Consider the following 15,034-nt stretch of genomic DNA (forward strand, 5'->3'; position numbering starts at 1 on the left):
ATAGTTTCATTTGTCTGATACCAAGCTTTTGATGACTTAAAGATAACATTTCAATATTTCTTTTTGCTTTCTTTCTTACCAGAGAATTTTTTTTTCTATTTTTTAGGTGAAACTATCATATATTTATATATTTATTTTTCAGAAAAAAATCTATCCTAATATGGAATATGGACTCTAGATACCCAGAACGATCTTGAAAAAGAACAAAGCTAGAAGATATATATTTTCTGATTTCAAACCATATAAAGCTACAATAATTGAAACAGTGTAGTACTGTTCTAAAGGCAGATATATAAACCATTGGAGTTAAATACAAGCCTAGAGCTAAATTCTTCCCTATATTGTCAAGTTATTTTTGACAAGGTTTCCATGAACATTTGGTGGTGGAAATAATAATCTTTTAACTAAATATTGTTGAAAAATAATAATTACATGAATAAAATTGGACCCTTACCTAATCCCATATACAAGTATTAACTCAAAATAGATAAAAGACCTAAATATAAATCTTAAGACTATAAACTTTTAGAAGAAAATCTGGGTAATAAAACCTCACAACATTGAAACTGGCAGTGATTTCTTGGATATGATTTCAATGGTACAGGCAACAGAAGAGTATACAAACTCCCTAAAAAATAAAAAAATATTGTATATCCAAAGACAATGTAAACAGAGTTAAAAGTTACTAATAGAATTGGATAAAATATTTCCAAATGCTATATCTGAAGGTATATTAATATTCCAACTAGAAATTCTAAAAATTAACAACAATAAAGGCAAACAATACAATTTAGAGATAGGTAAAAGACTAACATAATGAATCTCCACAGATAACCAATCTTAGTTGTCTGTTGGATGGAGAATCTTGTTTCTCTGGTTCTGGTGTGTGTTACCTATTTCTTCTTTGTAGTTAATCTCTTTGAGTATTTTCTCTAGCACTGGTTTTGAAGACATAAATTCCTTCAGTTTCTGTTTGTCGTGGAAGCTTCTTATTTCCCCATCTAATTTGATAGAAAGTTTTGCTGGGTAGGAAATTTTTGGCTGGAAGTTGTTTTCTTTGAGAGTTTGGAATATGTTACTCCAAGCCCTTCTGGCTCTCATAACTTGGTTTGGGAAGTCTGGAGTGATTCTAATTGGTTTGCCTCTGAATGTCACTTGGCCCTTTGCTTTTGTTGCCTTTAAGATTCTCTGCTTGGCTTCCACATTGGTCATTTTGACAATTATGTGGCGTGGGAATCCTCTTCTCTGATCCTGTCTAAAGGGAGTTCTATAAGTTTCCTGGATCTGTGTATCAACTTCTTGCTCTGTGTTTGGAAAATTTTCTGCTATTACTTCCTTGAAGAGATTGTTGATCCTTTTGGTTTCACTTTCTTTTCCCTCGTCTATTCCAATTATTCTTAGGTTAGCTCTCTTAAAATGGGCCCATATTTCTTCAATGTCAGATTCCTGCTGTCGGATATTTTTTTCTGGATTAGAAACTATGCGTTCATTTTTGGAATGATCATCCATAGGTGCTTGGATTTCTATTGGAGGGATGGGGGGACAGTGAGTACATTAAAGTAGACAAGTTACATAGCACATTACAATTTGGTAAGTAGTGTGGGAAAGTAAAGTTAGCAGAAGGATCGGGGAAATCAGAAGTACAAGAGATGAGTATTGGACAGCTGCAGTCCAAAGATGATCATAGTAGACCTCGGTGAGAAAGGAGATGTATAAACCAGGCATGGTGGTGCATGCTTGTGATCCCAGTACTTGGGAGACTGAGACAGGAGAATCTCAAGTTCGTAGCTAGCCTTGGCAACTTAGCGAGACCCTGTTTCCAAGTAAGAAATAAAATTGGGTTGGGGATTTAACTTAGAGGTAGAATGCCTGTGGGTTCAATCCCCAGTACCACAAAAAAAAAAAAAGGAAAAAAAAGCATACAAAGACTTGAAGAATTTGATGGAGTGATTTGCAGAGCGGTGTCTGAAGAACAGACTTCCGGTGGCTTCATAGACCAATCTGACTTCGGTTTCTATCTAGAGCAAAGATCTTACACGTAGTTTTAACTCCTCCTTTTATTCCATTTTTCCTAACTTGTGCTTAGGTACATCTGAAATATGTATGCCATTCAGGACCTTCAGCAGACTGTAAATCAGGGCTTATAAATATTACGGTGATTAATACTTGTAATTTTAAAAGCTATATAAACATTGATCCAAGGAATTGATGGTATCAACTGCTCAAGTATAGGGAAGTATCAGTTTACTCCTATTGATAATCTATTCATTTGTCTACTCTTTTTTATTCCTTTAACTTTCTTCTTTTTTAGCATCTTCATTCAGGATAAATACAGTTTTTATTTTTTTATTTTTATTTATTTAATTTTTTTTGCGGGTCTGGGGCTGGAACCCAGAGGTATTTGACCTCTGAGCTACAACCCCCGCCCAATTTTTTATTTTTTATTTTGAAACAGGTTGGGTTGCAGAGGGCCTCACTAAGTAGCTGAGGCTGTCCGCGAACTGCGATCCTCCAGTCTCTGCCTCCCGAATGCTGGGATTACAAGTGTACGCCACCATGCCCGGCTCTTAGTTTTTCTTAAAGTATTTTAATAATTTGTTAAATTGCCAGTGTTGGAATAATCGTGTCTTTACTGTTTTGTCATTGTTCATTTCCATTGTCTTTTGTGTGTGTGTGTGGTACTGGGTTTCCTGAAAACCCTCTACCTCCGGGTTACACTCCCAGACCTATTTTTATATTTTTTATTTGGAAACAGGGTCTCTTAAGCCAGCCAGACTGGCTTTGAGCCAGCAAGATCCTCCTGTCTTCGCCTCCCAAGCTTGGGGATTACAAGCGTGCACTACCACGCCCGGCTACGTTGTCTGTTTTAAACTAACTTAAGCTGACTAGCCTGAGAATCTCATCATCATTTACAGTATTATTTTCATTTAAAAAGGCCTTTGAGGAACTGAAATCAGAGAACTATAGTAATATATGCATATCTGTGTTCATAGCAGCACAATTCATAGTAGCCAAATTATGGAACCAACCTAGGTATCCATCAATAGATGAATGGATTACAACATTATGGAATGTCCACACAATGGAATTCTACTAAGCAATAAAGAAGAACAAAATTATGTCATTTGCAGGACAGTGGAAGGACCTGGGAAACATTACGTTAAATGAGATAGCCAGTCACAGAAAGTGAAGGGTCATATATTTTCTCTAATATGTGGAAGCTAGGAAGTAATTGGGATACTAGAGGGATTTCAAACAAAGAAGGAGAAACTTCAGTGGATCCACAGAGGTGGTCTAGGGGAAGGGGAAGATTGAGGATCAATAAAATTACTACCATTGGCTTTATGTACATATATGAGAAGACCAGTGTCAGTCTCAGTTCCATATATTGGGAAGGGGGATAGGGAGGGAGCTGAGGGCAAGCCTGCCAAGCGCTGTGTGCTTGTATGTCACTGTCAACAGGATTTTCATTATGATGTGAGGCTGTAATGCACCAATAAAAGTATATTTTAAAGAGGCTTTTGAGTTTTACAGTATAATTAATACACGATTGTAGGATCCCAATTTATAATTTTGGAATGGCCTATGAATGCTTTTTTCTCACAGTTTGATTTAGATAGCAGAGATAGCAAGTGTTTTACAGTGTCTTTATTTTTGAGGTAAAAGTGCATTATACTAAAATCTCAACAACAGTGTCCAAGGTACCAGTCAATCTGTTTATAAGAGTCCCAAATGAGTTATTTTCTTTTTATTACAGGTGACCTATTGTTCCTTAACACATACATGCTTTAATAAACTTAAAAGTAAAACAATTTCAGGACTTGCTCTAGTATTTTGGAAACCAGTGGTAGCAGTCCAATAGAAAATTCAGCAGGTTCTTTAATTTAAATGTGAGGTTTTTCTTGTTGACATCTGGTGAATAGACCTATGTAACAGGTGCAGAAACGTACTGAGGTTAATAAATGGTCAGAGTTTTAAAAATTATTTTTCTCAAATATGCTACCCTACTAATGTTTCCCCTTTCTTTACAGTTTCAGCTCCTAGCTTCAGCTCTATTCAAGTCTGGTTCAGATTTTACAGCTCTAGGTAAGTGCGCCAGTATCGTTTGTACAGTCAGGAGCCCTCCCATTTAAGGTTCCTTTTTTTTTTTTAATGTAACATTAGGTGAGATACCATTCATATAAGTGGAGCAAGTTTTAAGGTAGCACAGAATATGTTTAGTAACCTGCTGAAAGGTTACTTTTGAAGTATCATTCATCACTTCATGGACCACTTTGCAGATCCTGTTTCACCAGTTGTTTGTTGTGATGTAAACAGATGGCAATAGAAGCATGGTCAAAATAAATCAATTGTTTAGCACTGCTTTGGGATGCAGGCTGTTTTACAGCTGTACATGCTATTAGATAACACTTTTTGCTTAAATAGTTTTCCTCGTAGTTCTTTTTGGAATTGTGTGGTGCCAAGAGAATGCCATTTGGGTAGGCAATGAAGTAAATTTTAGGGGAGCAGAGAAAATAAATGATTTTATTCTTTAAAATGATTGTTTGCTTGTTGGTATCTTAATCTTTAAGAACAGTTCCAGTTGGAACTTGGTTCTTTCTCAGACATCTCAGTGTGGGCATCAGTCTTCATTAAGAGGTACTCTTGGAGCTGGGCATGGTGGCGCATGCTTGTAATCCCAGCATTTGGGAGGCTGAGACAGGAGGATCATGGTTCGTGGACAGCCTCAACTACTTAGTGAGGCCCTTTGCAACTCAGTGAAACCGTTTCAAAATAAAGAATAAAAAATAGGGCAGGGGTTGTAGCTCGGAGGTCAAATAACTCTGGGTTCCATCCCCAGACCGGGGCGGGGGGGTAGTACTCTTGGCCAGGTGTGGTGGTACATGCCTGTGATCCCATTATTTGAGAGGTTGAGACAGTAGGATCACAGGTTCAAAGATGGCCTCAGCAATTTAGCAAGGCTCTCAGCAACTTAGCAAGACCTGTTTCCACATAAAAAATAGGGCTAGGGATATAATTTGGAGGTAGCATACCTCTAGGTTCAACCACCAGCACACACACACACACACACACACACACACACACACACACACACACCGTGTACTTTTGTTTAGTATTAATGAATTATTAAAGTAGTTAAACTAGATGTAATAAAGAAAAAGGTCTACATCAAAGTTCTAGGACCCAGAACTTAACTTTATTTAGGTGAATTTTCAAGGATTTTTTTTTTAGAATAACTCGTTGGGAGCTTTAATTTTTCACCAATCTTCTCATGTTTCTTTTCTTTTTTTTGGGGGGTGGGGTGGGGGTACAGGGAATGGAACCCAGGAGTACAGTACCTGTGAGCTACACCCCAGCCTTTAGTCTATTTACTTATTTATTTACTTATTATTGCAGTGCTGGGGATGGAACCCAGGGCATCCTACCTCTGAGCCACACCTCCAGCCCTATTTTTATTCTTTATTTTGAAACAGGGTCTCACTGAGTTGCAGAGAGCCTCACTGAGTAGCTGAGGCTGGCCTCGAACTGTGATCCTCCCATCTCAGCCTCCTGAATGCTGGGAATACAAGCGTGCACCACCATACTGGGCTAGTCTCTTTATTTTTGAAACAGGGTTTCAGTGAGTTGTGAAAGGCCTCAACAAGTAGCTTAGGCTGTCTGCAAACCACAATCCTCTGGTCACTGCCTCCCAAATGCTGGGATTACAAGCATGCGCCACCACACCCGGCCTTTATATTTCTTTTGAAATATGAGAATATTAAGCCAGGTATGGTGATGCATGCTTGTAATCCCAGTACTTAGAAGGCTGAGACAGGAGAATTACACAGGTTCGAAGCCAGCCTCAGCTACTCAGTGAGGTTCTCAACATCTTAGTGAGATCCTGTTTCAAAATAAAATATAAAATAGGTTGAAAGTGTAGTCTGGAGGTAGCCCCTAGGTTTCATCCCCAGGATCACAAAAAAAAATTAAAGAAAGAAAGAAAGAGAGAGAGAGAAAGAAAGAGAATTTTAGCCGGGTGTGGTTTGAAACCAGAGTATGGTAACTTAGGCCCTGTTTTAAAATTTAAAGGGCTGAAGGTATAGCTCAGAGGGTAGAGATCCCCTGGGTTCAACTTCCAGCAAAAAAAAAAAAAAAGGAAAGAGCCAGGCGTGGTGGTGCACCTTTTTAATCCCCGTTTGTAATCCCCGTGCTTGGGAGGCGGAGACAGGAGGATCGTGCATGCTTGAAGCCAGCCATGCTGGCTTAAGAGACCCTGTTTCCAAATAAAAATATAAAAAGTAGGTCTGGGAGTGTAGTCTGGAGGTAGAAGGGCTCCCAGGAACCCCAGTACCACACACACACACCAAAAAAAAAAAAAAAGGAAAGAAGAAAGAAAGGAAAAGCTGGTTATGGTGGTACATGCCTATAGTTCCAGTACATGGGAAGTTAAGACAAGAAGATCTCAAGTTGGAGACCAGCCTTCACAACTTAGTGAGGCCATTAGCAACTTAACAATACCAAATAAAAGAATAAAATAGGGCTGGGGTAGAATGCCTCTGGGTCCAACCTCCAATACTAAAATATAAAATAAAATAAAATTAGGCCTCAAATAGGATCTCCTAAGAATTTAGATAATTGTTTGCCACTATTCCATGTTTTCAGAGACTCTTAAAAGCTTTTCAGGCTACTAGAAATCTCAGCCTGTGATGATGGAGAATCTAGATAGGTGTTTTTATGAAAGCTCTGGCCTGTGTGAACTTTGGAAGCCTGACACGCAGATATTCTATTTGAATGAATATGTGCCTTATGTATGGAGACCATAACCCAGGGACATTGCTTTTATTTATTGGTGGGCAGCACTAAATTGTCTCTAGCTGACTTGACTTCTAGCCTTTAGGACAAGAATTTCTTGGCAGTAATTTGAATGTTTGAGTAGCATCAGCAAATATTCTGCCCTGGGCTTCACTCCTTTCTGTTGTTTCTGCCCTGTTCCCTGCCAGCTAACATATTTTTTCAGGAACAGTTTGTTTTACTTGGATGCTAAACAAACCACAGATACACAAAGAATAATAAAACACAACAGAGAAAAATGCAAAAGGAAAATGCTGTGAGCCTTTGTTTCCTACCTTGTCTAAAGGGAGGTGGTACAGATTGAGTAGCTAGGAAGTTAGAATGTAGCATAGTATTTACCAGTCAGAATTGAAGTTCAGCTCTGCCACTGGTTTGTTTTAAAGGTCACCTTGGGGCTGGGGGTGTAGCTCAGTGGTAGTACTTAGACTGTGTGATGCCCTGGGTTCTATCCCTAGCACCTTATTTTTTAATTTAATTTAACTTTTTGGTGCTATGGATGGAACCCAAGGGCATTCTACCTCTGAGCTACACCCCCAGCCCTATTTTATTTTTTCATTTTGAAACAGGGTCTCACTAAATTGCAGAGGACCTCCCTAAGTTGCAGAGGGCCTCACTAAGTTGCAGAGGCTGGCTGCAAACCAGCAGACCTCCTGTCTCAACTTCACAAGTACTGGGATTACAGATAAACAAACAAGCAAACATTTTTGTTTGTTTCTTTGTTTAAGTGGAATTGAACAAATTACTTAATAACCATCGGTTTTCTTAATCTATAAACTGAAGGTCATGAAAGTTCTGACCTCAGTTGTTGAGAGAATTAAGTGAAAGAATTATAGAAACCACTTACAGTAGACCGTGTAGCAAATGCTCCATTTAGGGGACTTTTTTTTTTTTTTCCAGTACTGAGGATGGAACCCAGAGGCATTCTACCTTCGAGCGACACCCCCAGCCCTATTTTTTATTATTTATTTTGAAACAGGGTCTCACTGAGTTTCAGAGAGCCTCACTAAGTAGCTGAGGCTGTCCTTGAACCATGATAATCCTGTCTCACCTCCCAAATTCTGGGATTACAAGCATATGCCACTATGCTTGGCAAGGGGACTATTATTAATATCTGCCTTAAAAATGTACTTTTTGGCACCAGGCGGGGTGGCGCATGCTTGTAATCCCCGGGCTTGGGAGGCGGAGACAGGAGGATAGCTCAGGTTTGAAGCCAGCCTTGCTGGCTTAAGAGACCCTGTTTCCAAATTTTAAAAAATACATAAAATAGGTCTGGGAGTGTAGCCCAGAGGTAGAAGGGTTTCCAGGAACCCCAGTACCACCAAAAAAAAAAAAAAAAAATGTACTTTTTATAACCAAGGTGAATTTGAATGAGGAGCAAATTCAGGTTGTATGCTAATTTTAATAACGATAAATTTGACATTATAAACTTGAAGTTCTTTTCATAAGGTTTCATGACTATTCAGAGTTCCTGGTTCTTGCTCTCATTCGAATTCTGTCAGACTGTTTTACTTTTTACAATAATTAGAATTGAAATAAAATGGGTTATTTATCAAACTTTTCATCATATAGATGGATATTTCCTTTTCTAAACTCTGCAAAAAAAAATAGCTTCAATCATACTTTCTGACTGGCTTCCTTCAAGATTGATCTAAGTTATATTAAAAAGCACATATTCATGTTATCTGTAATATTTTAGAGAATCAAATGGAAAGTGATTTACAGCTGGTATTCTCTTACTTTTAGAAAAAAGACTGACTTGGGAGGCAAATATCCTCTAAGGATCTTTATTTTAGAGCTTCTGTTTGCTGTAGCACCTTTGAGATCAGACTGTTTTACTATTTTAAAAGTTGTGTCTTGCCGGGTGTGGTGCCGCACGCTTGTAATCCCAGCGCTTGGGAGGCTGAGACGGAAGATCACACAGGTTCGAAGTTAGCCTCAGCAACTTAGTGAGACCCTGTTTCCAAATAAAGTATAAAATAGGTCTGGGAGTATAGCCCGGAGGTAGAGGTCCCTGGGTTCCACTTCCAGTACCACACACAGCTGTGTCTTCTAGAAGTATTGGAGCAATTAGACTTGTGTTCAGCAAGGTGTGTGACAAGGAGGAAGTCTAGTCTGTGGAGCATGTTGCCTTTCAGGCTTCACACCTGTCTTTTGAAGTTTCCAATCCAAATATGATATGCAAATAGGAATTTAGACAAATGTTTAAAACATTTTATGTCTTGAGTACAGTGCTTTTTGGCACTCTGTTGATATTTGTGAAGTAGCTTTAAGAATTTCAGAGCATGTGTTTTGCGCTTTTAACAGTTAATTTTTTTATATCCATCAAACTTATATTTCAGTAAAATACTTTCTTCAGCCTCCTATCTGTAGCCCACGTGTATATAGGGGCTTGTAACATAAATAATAAGTTTAGTGTTAGAAATATTATTTTTACTATTAATAATATTTTATAAAGCCCACATGTATAGGGGCTTGTTATATAAAAAGTTTAGTGTTAGAAATGGAACTTTTAAAAAATTTATATGCTAGGGAAAATAAAAATTCTCAAGATTTTTTTTACCATAAATAGGACACATCAGCTGGTCTGTGTAGGATTAATAGTATATTCCTAGTAGATCACCTTCTTTAGCCAAAGTAGCAGTGATATAGTAATAGCTGGTTATATTAACTGAACACCTACTGTGGGTCCAGGTATTATTCTGAGCACTTTGCGTGTCCTAACTCATTTAATTCCCATGCAGTATCCAATGTTCTGAGCGGTTAATTCCTCATTCTATTTTTTTTTTTTTTTCGGTACCAAGTTTGGAACCTGTGGGCATTGTACCTCCAAGCTACACCTCAGCCCTATATTTTAGTCTTTTATTTATTTTATTTTATTTATTATTATTATTATTATTATTATTATTTTTTTTTTTTTTTTGGTGGTGGTGGTACTGGGGTTCCTGGAAGCCCTTCTACCTCTGGGCTACACTCCCAGACCTATATTTACTTTTTTTTTTTTTTTTTTTTGGAAACAGGGTCTCCTAAGCCAGCACGCGCGATCCTCCTGTCTCTGCCTCCCAAGCGCGGGGATTACAAGCGTGCGCCACCACGCCCGGCTCTTTTTATTTTTTTTGAAACGGTCTCACTGAGTTAGTTGCAAAGGGCCTCACTAAGTAGCTGAGGCTGTCTGAAACCACAATCCTCCAGTCTCCGCTCTTGACTGCTGGGATTAAAAGTGTACGCCACCACGCCGGGTAGTCTCTCGTTCAATTTTGTAGTGAAAGAAAGTGAGAGAAACTTAGTTATTAGGAACAGAAGGTTTAGAATCAATATGACCTTTTTGCTCTAGCTCTGCTCTGGCTTTTAAATCATTGTGTGACTATACATGCAACACACATATCCCGCACATGTGTGTGTGTGTTTAAATTGACTACAGATAGCTGGGCGTGGTGACACACACTTGTAATCCCAGCATTTGGGAGGCTGAGACTGGAGGACCGTGGGTTGGGGACAGCCTCAGCTACTTAGTGAGGCCCTCTGTAACTTAGTGAGACTATTTCAAAGTAAAGAATAAAAAATGGGGCAAGGGGTGTAGCTCGGAGGTCGAATGCCCCTGGGTTCCATCCCCAGACCTGCAAAAAATAAACAAACTACAGATAAAGTTTAAAATTCCTCTTAAACCACTTCTCTCAGTCTCTGTTCCCCGTATCTCTGCCATTTCTGGTAGAGCTTTACAAAACACACATATAAAGGGACATAAATACAGTTGATTCTCATTATTCAAAGTAATTACCTTTTATTATGCCATGAGGAACATTGAATTAGTCAATATGGAATCATTGTTCCTATAGGAAGTAGAGTTCAGTTTCTGTGAGCCTCAGTTCAAAATGTTTTCTTAACTGACTTGTATGTGTTACTGTTTAAAGATACCATATTTAAAAGACATTGTTGATTTATTAACATCAAACTCAATGGTCAACAGCACTGTAAATCATACCTGAATTAAGTTTATCTAACACTATTTTCTCCATAGAGCACATTGTGTCTTACACTTAGAAACACTAAATAGCATTTTTAACACTACATTTGGAGGCCATTTTGAACAATTAAGTCGGCAATTCCAAAATTTGAAAAGTGTGGCACCATACAGACTAAAAACTTCTTGGCACTCTTGCAATTACGGGGTAGCCGGCATTGTGGCACAAGCCTATAATCCCAGCACTTGAGATGCTGAGACAGAAGGTTCAAGGACAGCCTCAGCAAGTAGTAAGACCCTCAGCAACCTAGTAAGACCCTATTTCAAAGTAAAAAATAAAGTGAGGTGTGGTGCCTGCAATTCCAGTACAGAAGAATTGCAGGTTCGCAGCCAGTCTCGGCAATTTAGTGAGGCCCCCTACAATTTAGTGAGACCCTATATCAGATTAAAGAATAAAATAGGGTTAGGAGTATACCTTGGAAGTAGAATCCCCCTGGATTCTATCCCCAGTACTACAAAGAAGGAAGAAAAAGAGGAAGGGAAGAAGGGTGGGTGCTGGGGGTATAGCTCTGAGATAGAATGCACAGAAAACAAAAACTAAGGGGCAAGTATATACAAAATCTATTACCAAGTTGGGGTGCACACATTCACTCAAAAAAACATACTTGACAAAAATCTTACCAATTGATGAATCTAAGTAAAGGATATATATGGGTGTTCATTGTACTATTGAACCTTTTCTGTGGGTTTGAAATTTTTCAAATAAAAAATTGAAAATAAACCAGGCATTGTGACACATGTTTGTAATCCCAGTATTTGGGAGGCTGAGACCGTAGGAACGCGGTTCGCAGATAGCCTCAGCTACTTAGTGAGGCCCTCCACAACTAGTGAGATCCTGTTTCAAAATAAAGATTAGAAAATAGAACTGGGGGTATAGCTTGGAGGTAGACTGCCTCTGGGTTCAAACCCTACTCCTACAAAAAGAAAAAAAAAAGCAGTTTGGAAAATTTAAAAGTATAATACAGAAAAAAGATTATAATCTCACCATTCAGAGACCAGCCTTGCTAATATTTTACTTGTATTCATTTATATAAGTTTTTGTTTCATCTTAAGCTCAGATCAAAGGTAGAAACATTTTCCTATCAAATGTAAAATAATTTTCTAAATAAGAAAGGAATGTGCCATTCTTGAGGCATTGTTTATTTCCTTCCAGAAAACTGGTATCCTTGCAATATTATGTTCTACTCCTGTTCTTTATAAGATTAGAACAAATTGGCCCTATTCTAAGTTGAATGGAAATCAATCTGGCTTGAAGCAGTCTTTATGGAACCATCGTGTCAAATACGATTCATGATGGCGCTAGTTCTTTTCTGATGGTTCTCAGCAGGGTTCTCATGTCTTAGCCACTTCAGAAATTGAAAGATCATTTATTATATTATTTAAATACCTCATTTGTGTGTAAGAAAACTGAAGCAGCTTAGATCAAAGCACTAAGTAACTCAAAGGAGGAGTGGTCTCGCTGAGTATCAAGTAGCCATGTGAACTCCAATATCACATGTTTACTGTTAAGGGGAGGAACTTCCTTTAGATGAACAGTCTCCATCTTTTAAGAATATCATCTACTTTCTTATATTTCTCTGGATTAAAAATAGAAATAGTTTTGGGGTTTTTTTTTTGTCTTTTTTTTTTTTTTGTGGTCCTTGGGACAGAACCCAGTGACATTTTACCTCTGAGCTGCCCCAGGCCTATTTTTTTTTCTTTATTTTGAAATGGGGTTTCACTGGATTGCAAAGGACCTCACTAAGTAGTAGCTGAAGCTGTCCACGAACCATGATCCTCCTGTCTCAGCCTCCTGAATGCTGGGATTAGAAGCGTGCACTACCACACCTGGCTTAGTTCATTATTCTTATGCATGCCTAGCATAGAACCTGGTGTGTACTACCACAATATAGATGGTGTTTGCTATGCGCCATTCTATATACTGTACATGTATTTCTTTCTCCTCGTCACCTACATTTTTGCTCAGTCTTTTGATAGTACTTATAGTTCTCAAGGCCTTAGTGATTTTAGACTACTTTCTACAGATTCTCTAGAAAGAAGATTCTTTTAATTTTGAGTTTATCTTATTTTTATAAAAAGAGAATTTAGTGGGTCAGAAGCATTAAATAGTCAGAAAAGAGGTATTTTCCTTAATATACCAGCAGAGGAAAAACCTTGGAAGGAAGAGAAATCAGTCTTATTTACCAAAGTGCCAAATGCTTTCCATATAATTGCATTTAATCTACACAATAATTTCATGAAGTAAGCAGGATTATCACAGATTGATAACTGAAGAAACATGTGCTGAAAGCTGGAGAGGCTGATAATACTTGAATTCACACCACTGCCAGGTAGAACTGGGAGCACATTAGTATAGTCTCTGGTTTGGAAGCCTGATTCGATTTTGTTTTCCACTGTACATTGTTGCTGGTATCCGCTGGCTTTTTTGTTCTAGGTTGAGCTTTAAGCATAGTGGATGAGTTTCTTTTATCTCTTCTTCACCAGGCTTTTCGGATGTGGATCACACCTATGCTCAAAGAACTCAGCTCTTTGACACCTTAGTAAACTTCTTTCCTGACAGCATGACTCCTCCTAAAGGCAACCTGGTCGACCTCATCACACTCTAGCTGCAGAGTCACTGGGCATGGAGGCCGGAGGACAGGAGCTGCTTTCAGTGTTTGGGATTGCAACCCCTTGGCTGAGGCGAAGCTGCAGTGGTGAAGGACTGCGCCAGAGTTTTGAAGGGATATTTACCGTCACGCGTTTTAACCCTCTTCTTCATACTTGACCTCAACCCACCCTTTTCCTCATCTTATTCCTAAATTAGGCTAATAAAGTGAAATTGGTATACTTTCCATTTAAATACATATATTTTTTCTTACTTTAATTTTTAAGACTTAATGAGTATAAAAGAAAAACTAGGCAGTTTTCCTTTTCTGGTTTTTCTTTCTTTTTTTTAAATTGGGGAAACAGCACTATTAACAGATTCATTTGAACAAGATTATTGTATTTTGTTTTGGGGCCTTTATTTCCTCTTTCTCCTCCCTTCCCCTTTCACTTTACCTCACATTGTGCAACTGCTTGTAATGGTGTTCACCTCTCCATTCGTAACGGGTCAGCTCTGTAGGACAGTTGATATATGTTTAGGTAATATAAATGTCTTGTGTTGGCTTGCTCGTATTACATTAAACAGTAGACAGGATAGAGGGCTCAAATTTGTACTTAAAACATGAAACCCAAGATTGACTGAGAAACCCTACCAGAGATTGGTATATAATATTTCTGTAGTGATATATTTTATAGTGAATATTAAATAGCATTTCGTTTTGAGTCATAGGAACTTGAAACTGAGAAGATCAGAGTTGAGAAACATTAACCACCACTCTGAAAACACTGGCTGGAGAGATCCAATGGTGATTAATATGCTCATTGAAGTCCTTTTAGCAATTTCAAAAAACAAAAAGACTTTCCCTCTGGTAGAGCTGTACAAAACCAAGGTTCTCATTTTTCTTTTGTGCTCTTTGTAGCGGTTTCCTTTGTGCGTGTGTTGGAGGGGGAGCAAGTTTCCAGACTTGCACTTTCATTTTTTCCTATACGTCTCCCTGCATCTACTTCTAAATACTGATATTTTGCAGTGTAATGGTTTGTGATTGTCCCTTGGTGTACGACCAACAGCCACTTCATTATACACACAGTCCAGGCTTTAACAGAAAGAAAAGTATAACAGATGAGCATTTCCATGGTTCTGTTTTTGTGTATGTGGGAATGGAAGTTATATCTTCCTATGAAGTGCTGTAGAATGTAATATGAGAAATGGACATCTAGCTTGTGCTCACATTTGCTCAAAAAGTGTGCTTTATTCAATTCTTCTCTGCCATTCTGGAAGTATAATGTCCATATGTCCACTGTTGGGAGTGAATGACTTTATGGAATTATATCCCTGAGTAGCAGGATGAGGCCTCACCAGAGAGAAGAAATTGGCCTGCACTTTCAAGAAGTATCATGTACACAATGGGAGTTTAAGGTGTGTTTTAGCTCTGTCTTTATTACATGATCTTCTTTTGAGAATGAACAGAAATGTATTTTTGCTAGATCTAGGCTTGAATCTTGGGTTTCTTGACTTTCAAGCATCCCAAGCAATTAATAGTGATTTATTAAATATTTAGGTCTGTATTTTATCTTGTGAAAAGTATAGTATATAATTCA

The 15,034-nt window shown here is 38.2% G+C and overlaps 1 protein-coding gene across 1 annotated transcript in view; it reads left to right on the plus strand.

Moving 5' to 3' along the window:
• MKLN1 (muskelin 1) overlaps positions 1-13,455 on the plus strand; it is a gene marked incomplete at both ends in the record, with an annotated part of 145,193 nt that extends 131,738 nt beyond the window's left edge. The window contains 2 exons of the mRNA XM_080701907.1: positions 4,032-4,086; positions 13,334-13,455. Of these exons, the coding sequence (XP_080558033.1) occupies positions 4,032-4,086; positions 13,334-13,455 (177 nt within the window). The remainder of the gene's footprint in view (positions 1-4,031; positions 4,087-13,333) is intronic.
• Between the last annotated feature and the right edge of the window lie 1,579 nt (positions 13,456-15,034).

The sequence above is a fragment of the Muscardinus avellanarius genome, assembly GCF_963383645.1.
Source record: "Muscardinus avellanarius genome assembly, chromosome: 9".
Taxonomy (NCBI): Eukaryota; Metazoa; Chordata; class Mammalia; order Rodentia; family Gliridae; genus Muscardinus; species Muscardinus avellanarius.